This window comes from Geotrypetes seraphini, chromosome 6 (assembly GCF_902459505.1).
Source record: "Geotrypetes seraphini chromosome 6, aGeoSer1.1, whole genome shotgun sequence".
NCBI lineage: Eukaryota > Metazoa > Chordata > Amphibia > Gymnophiona > Dermophiidae > Geotrypetes > Geotrypetes seraphini.
The window spans coordinates 38,271,168-38,290,784 of record NC_047089.1 but is presented as its reverse complement, the minus strand read 5'-3'; the positions used below and the strand labels follow the sequence as shown (position 1 = coordinate 38,290,784).

The following is a 19,617-nucleotide window of genomic DNA, read 5'->3' as shown; positions in this document are numbered from 1 at the left end:
TGGCAGCATAAAAGTACTGCACCACTAAGTCACCAGGTCAGCTATGAATACCCTTTTATTAGCTTCAAATATATCATTTTTCCATAAGTGTGTGCTAGATTTTATATAAGCACAAGTACAGTTTAGATTTCAATATGCAGTTCCAAAATCCTACTAAAGAATGTCCAGTTGCCATCATAAAGTACCCTCCCAGGGTTATTCTCTTAAACCAATATGGGGCTAATTATATAAGCAACTATAGCATACAAAACCGCATTTTACATTCTCATATATGTGCTTATAAAATGTGCCCCATAAAAGCATATGTTTGAAAACATATGCTTATAATGTAATATATACATATAGACATTCCCTGAAAATATATTCTCTTCTATATCAAGCTGAGTCACTAAATTTTCCAGCAAAGCAATGTTCACTTACCCAGAGACACTTATTTTGCTCTCAGCACAAGTATCCAAAGAAAGTTGCAAAGTCAAACAAAAGTGGAAAAATAAGCAGGCGAGGGAGGGGAAGGGGGACAGAAAGGGGACTTTTATGTTTTTAACTGTACATTGCAATCAATGACCTCTATAAGCATAGCACTTTTATATAAAGGTAATGCCGGACTACTGTCCAGAAACAAACAGAAAAAAAAAAAAATCGTTAGACCTTGAGTTTTCCAAAGATTAGCCACCAAATCAAGAAACATTTTCAAAAAGAATTCCTTATTGTCCTTTTACCTTCAAGAGCGAGAATGGCCCTCTACTGTACTTCATACTTTGCTGAGCAACCCGCAGCTCCCTAAAGATAGGATGATCAGGTAAAGGATCTAGAAGTTGAATGGTGTGGTATAGATTTTCATTGTCCTTGTTCTCTATAATCAAGTAGTTCAACAGATTTAAGACCTGATTTCCAAGAAAAAACAGATGGAAGTCAGAATATGGAAAGGAAAATGGGACCAAAACATTTAAAACTGTTTAACACATAATTAAGACAGTCTCACTGGTTAATATCCAAGGAGGTTTATTTTCCAGCCAAGTGATGGCGCCCATCATAAACCTTATTGTTTAATAGAACAATAATCACAAATGAACTATAAAACCAATACAGAAATGTGTTCTCCTTGGATAATATGACACAAACTTTTACATCATAGGTAATCTCAAAGACAGAATTGGTGCAGGAAAGCTTCTCCAATTTAGTAAGTACTAGAAGCTTTTGAGATATTTCACCTTGCATATGTACCACTTCCTACCTGCCATGGTCATAAAGCATGACCTCAGTTTGTCTATTCAGCTTGAGAATACAACCTATTGGGGAGGGGGAAAGTATGTGGAAAAACTCTTATCAGGTGTTCTCCATGGACAGAAGGACACATAACTGTATTGCTGGAAGGCCTTGATAGCATGAATTACAGTAATCTAGTTTTGAAATGGCTAAATGTATCAAAGCACTTTTTAACATTAGATATCTGCAGCATCACACCTATCAAAGGCATGCTTATTTGCTCATCGAATATGCTTATGAGCTGCTACTCAAAGGCTGGCTCGACAAATGTGTAGGGAAAGCAATAGGAGTAGCAATATTCTCCTCAGTCACATGAGAAACATTGGAACCTAGATTTTGGGTCCTCAGAGGCAGCAGCATGCCCCCAACAACAAGAAGAGCAAGAAGTCCTCACATCGGGGGCATTTCAAGGAAACTAGTGAGCCTGGTGCTCTGGAAGCGCTTAATACCATACTCTCTCATCAGGTGTGTAGGATAAAAATCTTCACAATGTCCCCACTTTACAAAGAAAATACACATGTATGTGAAAAATTTCCCCACCAGGGACTACGCCAGCTCCAAGGCTTGCAAATGTTTTAAAAAATACTTATTTCACCAGGTAGTGTGCCACAGCTTCTGTCTGGCATTCAGCATCATAAGTCCTCAGTGTTGAAATCAAGGATGACTGGTCCTTATGGCTTCTAACAATGCTTGGTGTCGAGGGTGAACAGTATACGCTCGACACTGATGTATCCTCAGCATCTAGATGCAGTTTTAGGACCTAGAGAAATTGATGCTTCCAATGCAATTCCAATATCCTTAAAGGGGCCCTTGAAACATCCAAGTCTGAAAGCTAACAATCATTTCTTGAAAGGCAGTTAAATACAACAAAACTAAATGGAGAGAGGTCATTCCATCCCTCTCTTTGGAACAATCCCCGGTTTAAACTAATCCCAAGTTATTTCATTTAATCTTACATTTACACAAGTAATCTGAATCAATGAAACAATCCAGAAACTTACCTCCTGCTGAATTTCACGCCGGTCCTCAACTAGCAAGATAAGCGACCCCACAATTACATGTAAGTGGCTTTCTAAAGCATCCCCACAATAAGTAACCGCTGTCTGGCAAACGAGGTTTAGAAGATCACAGCACAGCAAGGTGCTACGCATAGACACTTCATCCATAATAAGAGAAGACCTACCAAAAAATATTTAAGATCACAGATATATAAAGAGTCCTTTATGTTCAAAGTTCTAAATATGTCTCTTTCGGCTTCTGATGCAGAAACAAGAGTTTTCTCCTTAATTCTCAATTTTCTTCTGCTGGTAACATAGAAGTCCAGTTTACCTGAGCTATGATGAGATGCACTGGGAAAAGCACCAGACTACACAAAGCAATGGATCACAAATTTAATTTTGCCAATTGTTTGTCTCTACTGCCTTTTCTCCTAGTCTTAGTCTTACTTTTTTTATCTCCATTCTGTATATTTTTAAAATATTTGAAACATCTGAAATAAAAGTACATTTTTTTGTAATTATATCCTAAATTTAAAACTTTAGTTTGATTTCAATCACTAGGTATTCATGTTTCACATACATCTATGCGATCTTGAAGTGTAGTGCAAAGGATCAGTACAGAAAAAGGGGTTCTTTAGAGACAGCAGGATAATGCAAATATATAATTATTCTCAAAAGGGAAAGCAGGCAGAAATGTATCTGAAGACCTATGTATCTCTAAACCAAGACACACAGCTTGGAACAGACTGAGGCCTACATGCACAAAACACGGTCGTTAAGACCGTGTGAATCGCTGTTAGCTGATTTTTTGGCCAACTCTGGAACAGCTATTGATGCACTAACAAACCTCTAAGCAAATTATTTGCATGGAGGTTCATGGTAATCCTCGGCCGATCAGTTGCTCTGAGAGTGACTGACATGTGCAGAGCCAGTTTGGGGAAGCCCTAACAGTTAAGTGGCAGGGGAGGCCCCTCAGCTGTTGGGGCTTTTTTCTTTAATAGAACAGATGTTGTTGTGTGTGTGCTACACATGCACAATATCTGCCCCATTAAAAAAAAGAGCAAGCCATGCCGACCCCCCCAATGACGGCACGACCCATAGACCCTTCCCCCATGAACTGGCACCGGGAGACCACCCCCCACGGCAGCAAAAATTGGCAGGAGGGATGCCTGCGCTAATATCCGCTACCGCGTTTTAGTAAAAAAAAAAAAAAAAAAGGAGGGGAGGGGGTAAAATAAATAAATATATTGGTGCTGTTGATTAATTGCAACAATTGTGATTAACCCAAAACTTTAATGGTGATTAAAATTAAATGCACTTAATCAACACCAGTAATATATAGGGGTTACAACTGGCATTCTGAACCTGGCACAAGCAGCAGTGACTGGAGATTGCTGCTGCACAACGTATCTAAAGCGTTTTTCAGGAGAACAAAGGGGCAATATGGTCTGCAGGGGCTTTGGGAGGAGGGTACAGGCTCTGGGGGTGAAGACCTTTGGGAGGGATAGATGCTCTGATGTTGTTGGCTCTGGGACAAGTATACAGATTCTGGAAGAGTGTGAATGCTCTTGGGTGGGTGTTTCAGAAGGACGGCAGATGTTCAGGGGGGTATCAAGAGGGGAGTAGATACTCCAGGGGGAAGAACCTTCAGCACAACAATTAAAAATGTGAGTAATTGTGATAATTTTTAAATTACCATTTGATCAAACTTTTTAATCATGATTATACATTCATTACACATAATACATACAAAATTTACTGGTTTCGCTGCTTTAAACCTCAGATGTTCTATGATAATCGTAAAAGAACCAAAAACAAATGAAAATGGATAGCAAAGGATTCAATACAATTCAGTTGTTTACCTGCTGTTAATATGGTGAATCAAGGTATAGATGACATCTCTTAGGACAAAAGCCCAAGCTCCTCCTAAACCATCTTTTAGTTCTTTCAGTAATAAATTAACAAAGAGATGATAGATGAGAAGGATTCTGTGTTTCTTGTAGTTATTGTTAGTTTCAGCTGCCTGCTTACATATTGCCAGTAAAATTTTCTGGAATGAATCCTGGAAGAATGAAGAAAACAAAATCAAGGAAACCTCTACTTTTTACATGTGCTGGATAAATCCTGGCTTGTCAGGTTGTTATGGTGCCCAGAAAGTGCACCAATCGCTTATATGGTAGGTCTTTTCTTTTTAACAAAGGCCTCCACCAAGGAGTAGGGAGAGAGAAAGGAGAGGTACGTATGTGAAAGGGAAAGAGTTTACATGGGACAGAATATGAACAAGATAAAATGGTGATACATATAAAGCAATGAAGCAATTTTATATTTGCTCCATCTGTCAAGATGGTACCATCACACTAATGAAAGTATACTTTGTGGAGGGAGGCTCTTGGCTTCTGTGCAGTGGCTCATTAAGACACTGATTTATTAAACTTGTTCCCAAAGTCTAAACATAGGAAACGAGCCTTAGCAACTTAAAGCAACTTTTTCTTAGGTATTTTAGGATTGGTTACTAAATTAAGGAATGTCATTATTTTTTTTAGCATTGTATGCTATAAGCATGTTTCTGGTGGCTACCAATATAAGAGGTGTTGGTTCCCTACCATCATAAGATAATCCTCTAGTACTGATTAGATTAGACACAGGACAAATTTTCCCCGACACCACAGGAACTCAATGTCCCTGTCCCATTCTCGCAAGTTTTATTGCTATGCCTGTCTCATTCTTGTAAGTTCAGCCTTAACTGCACAAATCTCGAACACTTATGATTTTAAAGTGTTTGAGGCTTGTGCAGATGAGGACAGAGTTTGCAGGAATGGGGCAGGGACAAGAAAAGAACTCACCGGGACGGGAAAATGAGTTCCCACAGAGATGGGGAACAATTTGTCCCTGTGTCTCTCTCAAGTACTGATCTCACTATGTTATATGGGATCTAAAGGAGCTCCTGTATACTGTATTTGCTGATGCTCATTTGATATTGTGTTAAGTTATGCTGACATCAATATGCCTTGACATATCCTGCAGCGCTATAGAAATAAGTAGTAGCAGTATTAGTAGTAGAAAAGCACAATCAGGTAGGTATAGCTCATCTACTGAAAACGCTGTAAACACAAGAATCCTTATTTTAGGAGCATCTCCATGGGTAAATATCAGCATTTACATGGGAAAACTTTCAGAAAGCTTCTATTTACATATGGATACCTATATCACACAGTTATTTCAAAGGAGCATGGTTTGTGTAGGATAAAAATCTTCACAATGTCCCCACTTTACAAAAAAAAATACACGTGTATGTGAAAATTTTCCCCACAAGGTTCTACGCCAGCTCCAAGGCTTGTATTCAACCAAACTTGGTATATATATCACTTACTATCTGGAAAAAAATACTGTGGGGTGGGAAGGGGGTGACATGGAACAATGCCTCCATTTTGAATGGTCTGAAGTCTTTTTAAGAGATATTTAGGCCAGCCTAAATACACTATATTACAGTAATCTGGGACAGTATAACAGCCTATACTTCAAGAATAAATGCTGATTCCTCAAAATATTTACAGATCACCCTCAATCTTCTTAATATAACAAAAACTTTTTAGTATATAATTTAACTTGATGTTCCATGGAAAGAAAATTATCCAACTGCACTCCAAGACTCTTGCCTACATATCAAAATTATATAATTTCTATTATCAAACTTGATAACAGATTATTCCTAACATTCTCTTGTGGGCCCAACCAAAGAAATTTGGTCTTATCTGTATTGATCCTTAATTTATGTGCAACTAACTACCCAAGCCTCAACACTGACTTTAAAATACTCAAATATTTGAAATCATCACACACCAAGGGCACACGTAGGCTGTCATTTGCATATATATAGCTAAATATATCAGGGGTCTCAAAGTCCCTCCTCGAGGGCCACAATCCAGTCGGGTTTTCAGGATTTCCCCAAAGAATATGCATTGAAAGCAGTGCATGCACATAGATCTCATGCATATTCATTGGGGAAATCCTGAAAACCCGACTGGATTGCGGCCCTTGAGGAGGGACTTTGAGACCCCTGAAATATATTGAGTGTGTAACACTCTCCCCAATGATTGCATCATTACATTAAACAACAAAGGTGACTCACTGAGGGACACCACAATCCAAATGCCAGCTTTCAGAAAACAAGCTTTTCATTTTAACTTTATAGGAACGGTGTGTCAAAAATTCATAAGCAACCAATGATCCACAAGGTTGAAAGTCCTTGACCAGTCAAACTGAATTAAAACAGCACTTTGACCTTGACTAAGTATGGACTTCCTATCTAGCTACAAGAGAACATAGTAGAGTTTCTGTGCTAAAACCAGACCGAAAGCCAGATTGAGTTGGGTAAAATATATCAAATTGTTCAATAAAATCAACCATTTTTGTGGTAACCCATCTTTCCACTATTTTTGTCATTGGTGGGATAGACACTACTGGTCTAATTCTCAACATCCCTAGTTTTTAATTTGGAGGAGGTTTTTTTTTTTTGTTTTTTTAAACAAAGGTGTAAGTATAATACTTCCTCTGGAAATATCAAATCTTCTCAATTGAATCTCCTCATTTAACCAATCAATCAGTTATCATATCCATAAAAAATGTAGGGCAGTTGCAAATCAGGTAACTAGGGGAGGTATCTAATACACAAGATTACTTTGCATATTTTATAAATAACTTTTTTTTAACCTCCAGTTGAGTAGCTAGTTGAACCTTATCCCAAATCCTATTCACTGGAATAACATTGTCCAGTAAATCAGTAAGAGAAAGTGCTAATATAGAACAGTGTAATGACATTGTTCTCAGTTTTCTTATCCTGAAAGTACAGTGCCAATTCTCAGCCAAGGGGATATCTATTTCAGAATACAAAGTAATGTCATTAACCTTAGTAAGATGGTTAAATAACAAGAATAATTTCTTATTGTCTATATGGCTGGAACCTATGATGGAAGTATAATGCCGTTTCCTAGCAATCGTTAATTTGGCCTTATATTTACGTAAAAGTACTCTCTGTTCTAATCTAATGTCCACTTTTTTATTTTTACCACAGTCTCTCTAATGCTCTACACTCATGTTTAAGTGATAACAACTCTTCTAAATACCAGCAGTCGGCTTTCCTGCTAATTCTAGTCTTCTTTATAGGGTTTAATTTTGTACACAACGGAACAGGAATGAATATAATAAGGTCTTAAAGACATGCTATGATTTTTAATTTTGTGGATTTAGCTCCAAGTCTTTTTCAGTAATATCTCTGTCTCTCAAATTTCAGTATGGATCTCTGTCTCTCAAATTTACCAATAGTACACTTTCTAAAACTTGCATTCAAACAGTGCTTCCTTCTGGAGCTTGTATGATAAATTATGTAGAGGCAACATATATGTACTTGGAAACTACTTGGAATGCAGAGGAATAACCTAATGGTTAGAGAACTGAGCTAAGTACCAGGGAAACCAGGGTTCAAGTCTGGTGACACTCCTTGTGATCTTAAGCAAGTCACTTAACCCTCCCCATGGCCTCAGGTACACTGAAACCCATCTCAAAACAGGCAAATACATCTCAATAGTAACTCAAGGCAAGTTATATTCGGAAACAATAGGTGTGTGCTCAATATATTTCCTGTACAGAATATAATCTGATTGTAAAGAACTTAACTGACCAATCTATTCAGTAAATTTCAGTCATGGGATTCCTCACTATAATATATACAGTATGTATTCTCAGTCAGCGATTCCCAAACTGTCAGCAAACCTAAATGGGATCACAAAATCCTCATCTTGGTTTGTAATCAATTCTGCACCAAAAAATTTAAAAAGCAGGCTGCATCATTGCAACAGTTCAACCGGCATGGCTCAGTGGAGAATGGGGACTAATCTGGAGCAGAGGCAAGGCAGGAAGGAAGCCCAGAGCAAAGAGCTAAAGTAGGGGATAAGCCTGCATGAATTTTTAGATTACTAAAATAAGGTTGCATGGGTGAAAACTTTGGGAAATGCTGCTCTAAATAGTTTTTTGATAAACACAAACAAAGTTGCAAATGACAGAAATGTTTATCACATCAATGCATCATTAACTGAAATTCACAAGGTAACATCTGAAAATTCAATATGAACATACTTACAGGGCTCTTAGAGAGAATGGCTACTAAGCTTTGTAGCTTGCTTTTATGACAGCTACTAATATAATCCAAAGTTGCCTTAATCACATAAGATGGAAAACATGGAGGATTAGGAGCTGGATCCAGTTCTCTACAAAGCAAAATTAAAACATAGTGATAATCTTTGCACAGACATAAGAATAATTTTCTATTTTTTTAAGACCCAGTAATTTTCTCCTGTTCCTTTGAGCTTCCCTGTCAACTGAAACCATGGCTTGGATCTCATGCAATGAGTTTCTCAGGTACACTACTTTGAAATTAAATGCATTAAAAAAGTAGGGTAAAAATATATAGTTTGTTACCATTATTTTAAAAAAAGGAGAAATTAGGACTTACCTGCTAATATTTTCCCTCAAGATCAGTGGTCTCAAACTTCACATGCGGCCCGCCACGTACTATTTTGAGGCCCTCAGTATGTTACCAGTGTTCTGGAATGTTGCCCGCCTCACTGCTGTAACCTCGCAAGCGCTTTCCTGCGTCTGTATGTGATTCTAAAGGTGGAGTGGAGAGGACAATCGCGTACAGACGCAGGAAAGTGGGTGCGTGAGGTTACAGTAGTGAGGCAGGCAACGTTCCAGAACCATAAGATAACCATTGGAGGCAGTGCAGCTTGTGCGTGTTTACGTAATCTTGTGAACTCTCGCGAAATTCGGCACCTCTCCTGGCGGTGACTGCTTGATGTAAGATGGCGGTTGTGTCCGGTGCTGGAGGAGATCAGAGCTGAAGGCAGTTGCAGACGCAACCACTGAACACTTAAGGCACAAGGTTTTCCAGGCACAAGTCGGATATTGATTCTCCCCTCTACAAAAAAGCCTAGAGGACTACACCAAAATCTTGTCTCTTGCAGTTGATACTTTAGATTAGAATCTAAATCACAATTTTGCATGAGGTAAAATTCTTTATAGTTTATATAAATCTTTCCTTAATTGTTTCTGATAATTTCAGCTATACACAGCTGAAAACAGTGCAACTTGCAGAAAGTGAAAAACTATCTAAACTTCACTTTCTGCATGTTGCACTGCTTTCAGTTGTGTATAGCTGAAATTATCAGAAACAATTAAGGAAAGATTTATATAAACTATAAAGAATTTTACCTCATGCAAAATTGTGATTTAGATTCTAATCCCAAGACAAAGCCTAAGGCCTACAGGAATGGGCCTGAAGGCCCAGAAGAATCATCATTCCTGTGTTAAGTACCCTGATGCAATCACCCCCTTGATGCCAATTGCCCCACTTAGACACCATCATCTTGGAAGCAGCTTCAGCCTTCCTAGGACCTGTAAATACAAAGCAATACCTCCAGAGGTACATCCTTAAGCGAAAGCTCTTTGAATGGTTTAAAGAGAGTGTTAACCAAGGCACAGCATACCAAATTTAAATTCCAAGAAATTACCACCAGGTGCTAAGGTGAATGAAAATGCTTTACATCCTTCAAGAACTGCCCAACATCTTGGTGCATGGACAAGGAATGGACCTCTATAACAGGCAATAGCAATAAATTCAATGACAAACTTTTGTCAAGACTCTCTTGCAAGGCGGCCAAAATGTCCAAGAGATGCTTCCAATGGACTAAGGCTACGATCTATGCTTCAAAAATAAGCTATATTCACACATATGCAAGTCAAATGGAACTCTTTCTAGGCTGCAACAACCACCTGCAACAATCACCCTCTCAATATCCTGGTTATAAGAGAGAATGGAGATGAGCCTAGCATCTGGATAAGACCTTGAAATATTTTATTTATTTACCGCCTTTTCATGAGGAGATTCACCCAAAGCAGTTTTCAGGTACTCAAGTATTTTTCCTATCTGTCCCGGCAGGCTTACAATCGAACTGTGGTACTTGGGGCAATGCAGGGTTAAGTGACTTGTCCAGAGTCACAGGGAGCAGGCTGGGATTGAACTCACAAATTCAGGTGCTGAGGCAGCAGCTCTAACCACTAGGCCACTCCTCCCCTCCCATGAAATAAAAGCCCCTTCACTCTAGGAATGGCAACACTTCACATTTATTTGAAACACTGTATCCCTCACGGAGTCCTCAATACAACTTATATCTCATCTGCAGAAACATTATGTATTTCAATAAATTGGCACTCTCTTCTGGTGCTCACTAGCCTCACAAAGATGGCCACCACTGAGTCATGGGGGTTTAAACTAGTGGGTGACTTTTGTTATACCCAATCAAAAAACTCTCCACAATTTTAAGTGCTCTAACTCAAAATAATGGTGCTAGCAAATCATAGAACCGTGGTTAAAAAATCAACAACTGGGGCCACTCAAGTCTTCAAAGTCAATCCTTGAAGTTCCTCCTTGCCTAGCCAATATATCTATTCATGTTCTCTATGCAATAAGATTGCTCTTCTGTTGACGTCAAACCCCATGTCCGGTATATGATCAGTTATCAAACATCTGAGTGAAGATACTTCATGGTTATTAATCAAACAATGTTGGTCAAGTGGCTCCTCAATTCTATTCTGGATGATGTTACTCCTATGTTCCCCAAATCTGATCCAAAATTGCCTAGTTGTCTGTCCTACATAAAGTTTGGGACAGGGACAAATTATTATATACATCACAAATGACAAACTGCATGTGGTTTGATGCTTCAAGCAATGAAACTCCTTGGGAATAGGATGTTCAACTCCTGGTAATAGGATGCTCAAAATGATCACTCAACATAATAGTGAAATCAGAAGTTTTAACATTTGCTACATTTGACATGCCTCCCAGAACTAACTGAAGTAGATCTGGCATGGAACACATCCAGACTTAGCTTCTCCTTTATGTTCTGATTTCTACTAAATGCAAATCTAAGATTTTTTTATCTTCAAATGCTGGATAAAGTTGAAATATTTTCCAATGCTTATGCAAAACTGTCATAATGCTTCCAGTACCTTCAGTGTATCGTAACACACAAGTAAGTTTCCAATCATCACTTCTATCAACTGGATCTAAAAATAAGATGTTCCTGTTGGGGGCGCTAGAGTGCCCGATGGAGTAGGACATAGTTAGCACGAGCTCCGTGGGGAAAAATCTTTGGCGACTCCGGAAACTGACCCAAACGCCACAATTACACTCACGCTGCTTTAGTGTGCCCTGCAAAGTATGGCTACAAACAAATCTACCAAAAGAAAAAGTGTGGAGCCTTCTACTCCGACTAAGGATGGATCGTCGAGGATCGAGGAAACAGCTACTGCCGCCATCTTGGACGAGCTTCGCTCGATAAAAGACCTGCTTGTGGACACAAAACAGGACATCTCTGAGGTAAAATCTGATTTAGCTGCCCTTAAGGCCGATTTTGCAGCAGCCAGTTCGAAAATAGATGTTATTGATAGCAGAGTGAGTGTGACTGAAAACGCTATCAAGGCCCTGCAACGGCAATCAGCGCGCATCGCCATGCTTGAGCGAGCACAGGAAGACGCTGACAACCGCGCACGGAGGAATGGGTTTCGAATTCTAGGCCTTGCAGATGGTCGTGAAGCTTGTGATCTGATAGACTTTCTGGCTGTGCTACTGCCACAAGTGCTGAAAATGAATGATGATACTAAATTGGAGTTTGAGAGTGCTCACAGGCTTCCACATCCACCTAATCTTCATAGAAAATATCCCAGACCTATTTTGGTGACGATGATGAAACATCAACAGGTCTTGAAAATAATGCAACATGCCAAGATGCATGCTCCGATCACCTTTGAAGGGGGAAAACTGCTAATCTTACCAGATCTCACTAAAGAAACAGCAAAACGCAGAAAACTTTTGCTATCCTACAGACCCCAGCTTAAAACTATGGGAGCACGCTTTGGAATGTTATACCCGGCTCGTATGCGTGTGACTTACAACAATTCAACAAAAGACTACCATCTCCCATCAGATTTAGCTGATTTTATAGAGAGTGTTAAACCCACCTCTATTGATAAAACTTGAGATCATTCAGTGATTCCCTCTGTATCTCAATAACTGAATTGCATATACATGGTTTCATATTGTATGCTGTTTTTTGTCTTATGCATTGGATTATTCTGTCTAACTTTTATTCAATTGCAGAATACTTTTCCGGAGTCTCACGTGATGAAGGAGCTGGTCTTTCTATGTTTCTTTTTCCTGACAGCCTTTAGACCCATAGTGTTATTTGCTTGGTTTTCAGGGTGCTTTCTGTCATTGCAGTTTATGCTGTTGTTGTTTTTCATACTTACATGGCTTGTTGCCATTATGTTCTTTTCTCACACATTATTGTCATGTCTTTCAATACTGCTACTACACTTTATTAGCTTTCAGTATCTGTGGATGATGATTTCATTACTGCATTTACTATGTCTCTAACCTGTTTATCTTTAAATGTGAAGGGTTTTAATAATCCTGTGAAGAGACGGAAAATTTTAAACTATACTAATCAATATTCGCCTGATATAGTGCTCTACCAAGAAACCCATTTGAATAGCACAGAAGCACTTAAAATTGCTCCAACATGGGCTTTTTCACCTTTGTTTTCACCGGCTATTGATAGGAAAAACGGGGTCATTACTTTGCTCAGACGACGTTCAGATATTACAATTATCTCCTCTGCTGCTGATTCTGAGGGCCGCTGGATTAAGCTATCTATTCTAATAGCGAACAATCCACTTCATATCCTGAATGTCTATGCACCTAACAAGGACAGTCCTTCTTTTTTCACCACTTTGACAGAAGTAATTACAAGCTTTGGAGATCAACCTTGCATTGTAGGAGGGGACTTTAACATAATTCTTAATCCTGACAAAGACCGAAAATCTCATTCATCATATAAAAAGCCCAAATCCTGGTATGTATTACAGGACCTAATATGTCAGCTTAAGCTCATAGACCCTTGGAGGCTGCTACATACTAATGAACAAGCATTCACGTTTTTCTCACCTCCACACTCGTCCTACTCGAGAATTGACTATTATTTGATTAGTCATTCATTGGTTCACAAATTGATTTCAGCTGACCTTCATCAAATACTCATCTCAGACCACGCTTCCATATCATTGTCTCTAGCTGATGTTGCACTATCACATGGAAAACCTTGCTGGCGTTTTAACTCTTCTATGCTAACTGACCAACCATTTATAGAGCATATACACAAATGTATAGTAGAATTTTTTGAATTTAATCCGGTTGAGCTAACTTCTTGGCAGATCACATGGGATGCCTTCAAATCCTACATTAGGGGTATCATTATCTCTTATGCGGCCAAACAGCGCAAGATGAATAAATCCTCTCTACAAATACTGGAAAATCAGATTGCAGATCTGGAAGTCTCTCATTTAAAAGACCTGTCGAATATGTCTATACTAGAAGAGTTGAGAAAACTGAGATATACATATAATTTACAACTTAGCACTGAAGCGGCGTCGGAGGTCTTTTTGCAGGCAGCGCATTATTACGCAACTTCGAACAAAGCTGGTCATCAACTTGTTGACTACTTAAAAATGAGATCTGAAAGAACTAATATACCAGCAATTTGTACCGCTGATGGTACCACCCTATTATCTACTTCAGATATCTGTGACTCATTTCGCACATTTTATAAAAGTCTCTACACCACGGATGCACCAGATGAATCATCCATCCTTGAATACCTAAAGAATCTGGATGGACCCAGGTTGGAGTCGAATGATATGGAATTATTAAGCCTGCCAATTCAGATTGACCATCTCAAAGATGCCTTAAATGGTATGGCTAAACGTAAATCTCCCGGACCGGATGGACTCACTGTAGAGTTCTACATTGCCTTTCAAGATGTCTTGTTGCCCTTCTTGCTACGGTATTTCCTCCACCTCATTGATATGGGTTCTGCGTCTGGTACCTTTACAGAAGCCATTATTATTGTACTGTTGAAGCCAGGAAAAGATCCTCTTTCAGTTCAAAACTATCGGCCATTATCTCTTATCAATGTCGACGCCAAAATATTCGCGAAAATCCTGGCTAATAGGCTACAAGTTCTGCCTAAAATCATATCTACAGATCAGAATGGATTCATGAAAGGGAGGCTAGCAAGCGACAACACCAGACTCTTCTCGCACGTCATTTCGTGTGCTCCAGCACAACTGTCACCGTTTGTGAGCATGGCCCTGGACGCTGAAAAGGCGTTTGACCGTGTAGAATGGTCTTACCTATTCCATGTTCTCAGTTGGTTTGGCTTTCCGGAAATTTTTCAACAAATGATTAGAGTACTCTATTCCAATCCATCTACTAGACTGCGGATAAACAATGTACTATCGACTGTCTTCACTCCTACTAGGGGAACAAGGCAGGGGTGCCCGTTGTCGCCTCTCCTTTTCAACCTGGCATTGGAGCCTCTCCTTATCAATATGCGTAATCAACCAGACATTATAGGATTGGAAATAGATGATCTTCAGATAAAACTGTCAGCTTACGCAGATGACATTCAACTGTACATCACTGTGGAGTCGTTGCCAGCTGTTTTACGTTGCATCGAGGCCTATTCATGTGTATCTGGATACAAGTTGAACTCCTCTAAGACGGAAGTCATGTCACTTAATGATCAACCCTGCAGTGACTTAATCAATAATTTACACCTCAAATACACTCCTACCAAATTGAAATACTTAGGGGTGTTCTTTGGTACATCGTTAGAAGAAACGGCTACACTCAATATTGATTATATTCTTCAGATAATACAATCAACTACTGCTAAATGGACACCCTTAAAACTTTCATGGTGGGGACGGCTGGATTCTATAAAGATGGTTCTAGTTCCTAAAATTGTTTATGTGCTATCCATGCTGCCCTTTCTTCTGCCTAATCCTGCTTATAAACGGTTTGAATCACTCCTGGTTCAATACTTATGGAACAATAAAGTACCTCGCATAGCATTGAAAAAATTGAAATGTACTAAGGAGAACGGGGGTGTCAACTTTCCCAGCTTATACGACTACCACATTGCCTTCTTATGCAGACAAGGCTCCTTGTGGCTTCTGGACTTACATACACAATATTGTCCGGCCTGGCTCAAATTGGAACACAAGTTGTTTAACAAATACTATCTGACTTATATTACATTTGCGACTCCTGATATCAGGATTAAACATAATCATATCTTAGCTTCCACCAGGACGGCTCTCCGTGAAATGGATTACTATGCTCCGTTAAGATGGAAAGACACACTCCATGAACCACTTTGGAGAAACCCACATGTACCAATACAGGGGCAATATATCGAGTGGAAATCTTGGCGCAAACGCGGAATATGGGCGCTTCGACATCTGATGTCTCTGGAGGACTGTACAAAATTTAAAGACTTTGATGATCTATGTTCTTTATTTTCGTTGGACTTTTCTCAGCACTATCAGTGGATGCAATTACGTCACAGCATAAGTGCATATCTACGAACTACCCAGCTTACGGCTGAGTCTCCGTCCATTCTTATATGGGCAACGGAGCTGCTAGATCAACCAGGTCAGGCATCTTATTGGTACAAATTCATCCACAGTAAAAAATTTTTGCCACCCATTACTCTGTATGATATTTGGGCTATGGATACGCTGACTGTACCTGCACCATCATCTTGGAGAAAGAATTGGTTGTTGTCTTTCAAAGCATTGAGATCCTCAACTATAATGCAAACAGTATTGTTTCTTTATCATCGTGCCTATTGGACACCTGTAAAACTGGCTAAAATGAATAACTCAGTATCTAACAAATGTTGGTCTTGCCTTAATGATATAGGTACTTTAAGCCATATGATATTCCAATGCCCTCACTTACATATGTTTTGGACTGATATTTGGACGATGATCTGCAAACTATTACCCATTTCAGATACACTGTCTTATGCGATTATTATCTATGGTTCTTGTGCATTACAGGTTCCTCTAGATAAGTTTGGAGCTAAATTACTTAAAGCACTATTGTTGTTAGCGATTAAAACAATATTGTCAAGTTGGAAAGATTTTTCTTCCTTAAATCACAATATATGGTGGAACACTGTATGCTTATATTCTAAGTATGAATATGTTGCCGCAGAAAAAAATAATACCCTTTCACACTATCGTACTGTTTGGTTACCAGTTTTAGACTATTGTAAAAGTGGCTGATACATGATGTTCACTGACATGATAATGGTGTTCATCTCAATCGTTATATACTGTAATGACATTTTACCTTGTGTATGGTTATTGTAAGTTTTGATTTGTTCTGATTTATGAAAATAATAAAAATGATTGAACTTAAAAAAAAAAAGATGTTCCTGTTGACAAATTTAGCTCTGGTATATGCATTTTTAATAATTTTAACTGGATAACCTCACTTGGCAATTTCAGCTTCAGATCCTGTGCTTGTTCTTTAAACAAATCTAGATTAGAACAATTTCGTCTATACCTCACAAATGAGAAAAAGGCAAAATTTTTTCAAAGCAGGAGAATGGAACTTTCAAAATGAAGGAAAGTGTTCTTATCTGTGATTTTAAGAAAAGCTTTAGTGGGAAAACATTCATTTTTCTTTAGTTATCCAAATATCCAAAAATGAAATTTCTGAAGGATGGCATGTCGTAACACATTGGATTTTCCAATGGGAACTGTTAAGGCAGGTCACAAATTCATCAAAAGTGGCCTCGATCCTGTCCAGGCTAAAAAAAAAAAAAAAAATCTATGAATCTTACCCATAACTTAATGCAAGTTGAAAAAATCATTATGTTGGATTCATTGAGATTTTAAATCTTTCATAAAAAGATCTGCTACTGAAGGGGACATGGTGGCCCTCATCGTCACACCACACCAGTCTTTGTGAGGCTAGTGAGCACCGGAAGAAAGTGCCGATTTATCAAAGTACATTTTGTTTCTGCAGAAGAGATAAGTTGTATTGAGATTAAGACAATATTTTGTTAAGATTATAATGATGTTTTTTCTATTCAATAGTCATATGGTTCTGACTCTGATGCAAAACGCTAGTTGGCCATCGTCTGTGGGACTTCATAGATAAGTTTTGATCTTCTTTCACATTATTGAAAGTTATATGAAAACTTTTCCATTGTTGAAGATATTTTGACACTATCCAGGAAGACCTCAGATTTAAATTTTAGGGGTTGTTTTGCTGATGAAGTTACCCTTTCCAGTCTATGGGCAGATAAGACATTGCTGCAGACAGGGTTCTGAGGCTTTTTTCCCCTGTTCAGTTAAACTCTGCATGAACTGCAATTGCCATATTTTGAGGTAGTACAGATAGTGGGTTTGACCCAAATACTAGACCCAGAAACGTTCAAAACTGCAATTTAGGGACCCCCCCTTGCCGATTTTCTCCATAAACAGTAATGGACTGTACTCAAAGTTCTATAGGTGCTGTGCCTGCTTCAGTGAAAAAAAGCATTTGGGGAATGGAGAAGACCTTTGCCTTCAGACAAGCATGTAAAAATAATCCAGATGCTTGTTTCTTTGGACTGCCAGTCAGACACTAAGACAGCCTGAGACCCCAGACCCTCATGTGTCTTCGGGAGGAGGTGGGGGCGCCGGCACCCGATAAGAGCTCTCAGGACCAACACAGGGCCACACATCCTGTACTCAAGCTCCAGTACCAACAAGAAGTGAGCCTTGCTACAAGGGGAACAGTCCCAGAGCCACTGAAATTATTAATGCAGGTTGGCCAGGTAGGTGCCCTTGTAAAAAGGGTTGCCCTCCCAGCTACAGACTTCTTCCAAGAAACTCTGTGTCTTATCCCAGGCAGAGCTGCCCCAGTAACACTGAGGACCTGTAGAGCACCAAAAAGCCCTCTAATTTGGATTAAAAAAACCCAAAAATAATAAAGTAAGACCAGAGCATATCATAAAGCCATCTACCGACTCACATGTAGAAGGAAATACTGAGAAGCTAGAGAACTGCCCAGTAAAACAGGAGGCAGAGCAGAGAGAGAAAAAAATGTAGATGATGCCTTCTACACAACCCACTGGTTTAAGACTCATATGCCTTTTGCACTAGAATGAATATGCACCATATAGATTTCTATGCAGTTCTATGCACATTACCATTTTCCTCCACCACTGAGAATCCTCTATGCTCACATTTAATCTGTCTTTTGAGCGCCATCATTTTGGCTCCCATCTCCTTGGTTGCACTTTTTTCCTTCTCAAAAAGCTCTTCCAACACAGTCCAAGCCAATTCAATAAAAGGTGCTCAAATTTAGGTGCCTAAAATTAGAGTGCCCTGCTATTATTCTATAATGACACAGTTCACCAAATCTGCTACAAAACACTAGAGTAAGTTGACATTTAGACATCCAACTTTAGACGCAACCACTTATGTAGTTTTCGAGTGGAGGAGTTGCCTAATGGCTTGAAAGCCTGGGGAACTAGGTTCAATTCCCACTGAAGCAACTTGTGACTCTGGGCAAGTCACTTAACCCTCCATTGCTCCAGGTACAAAACAAGTGCCTGTATATAATATGTAAAATGCTTTGATTGTAACCACAGAAAGGCAGTATATCAAATCCTATTGCCGATATAAAATGGCAGCACATAAATGCAGCTGCACACACAGACGGGAGTATTCTCTAAAACGTATGCTAAAATAGTGAAAATGCCTCCTTTGCAGTTATGTATGGTAACGTTTAGGTGTTTAGTTATAGAATAGCATTTGAATGCACTTAACATAGAAACATAGAAAGGTGACGGCAGAAAAGGGCTACAGCCCATCAAGTCTGTCCACTCTACTGACCCACCCCATTAAGTCTGAGTGCTGCTCGACCCACGTAGGGATCCCACGTGGATGTCCCATTTATTCTTAAAGTCGAGCACGCTTGTGGCCTTGATTACCTGCGTCGGAAGTTTGTTCCAGTGATCTACCACTCTTTCTGTGAAGAAATACTTCCTGATGTCACCTCTAAATTTCCCTCCCCTGAGTTTGAGCGGGTGCCCCCTTGTGACCGAGGGTCCCTTGGGAAGGAATATATCGTTTTCTACCTCGACACGACCTGTGACGTACTTAAAAGTCTCAATCATGTCACCCCTTTCCCTGCGCTCCTCTAGAGAGTACAGCTGCAATTTGCCCAGTCTTTCCTCGTATGAGAGACCCTTGAGTCCAGAGACCTTCCTAGTGGCCATTCGCTGGACCGACTCAGCTCGAAGCACATCTTTACGGTAATGTGGCCTCCAGAATTGCACACAGTACTCTAGATGAGGTCTCACCATGGTTCTATACAGTGGCATTATGA

General features: G+C 39.3%; 1 protein-coding gene across 6 annotated transcripts in view; it reads right to left on the bottom strand.

The window, feature by feature from the left end:
• Nucleotides 1–19,617, bottom strand: part of ATM (ATM serine/threonine kinase) — a 191,004-nt gene that overhangs the window by 86,941 nt on the left and 84,446 nt on the right. For all 6 annotated transcript variants that reach the window (XM_033947802.1, XM_033947805.1, XM_033947806.1 and 3 more), the window contains 4 exons: nt 8,401–8,527; nt 4,127–4,326; nt 2,268–2,445; nt 720–884 (listed from right to left, as the gene is read on the bottom strand). In XM_033947802.1, coding sequence (XP_033803693.1) covers nt 720–884; nt 2,268–2,445; nt 4,127–4,326; nt 8,401–8,527 — 670 coding nt within the window. The remainder of the gene's footprint in view (nt 1–719; nt 885–2,267; nt 2,446–4,126; nt 4,327–8,400; nt 8,528–19,617) is intronic.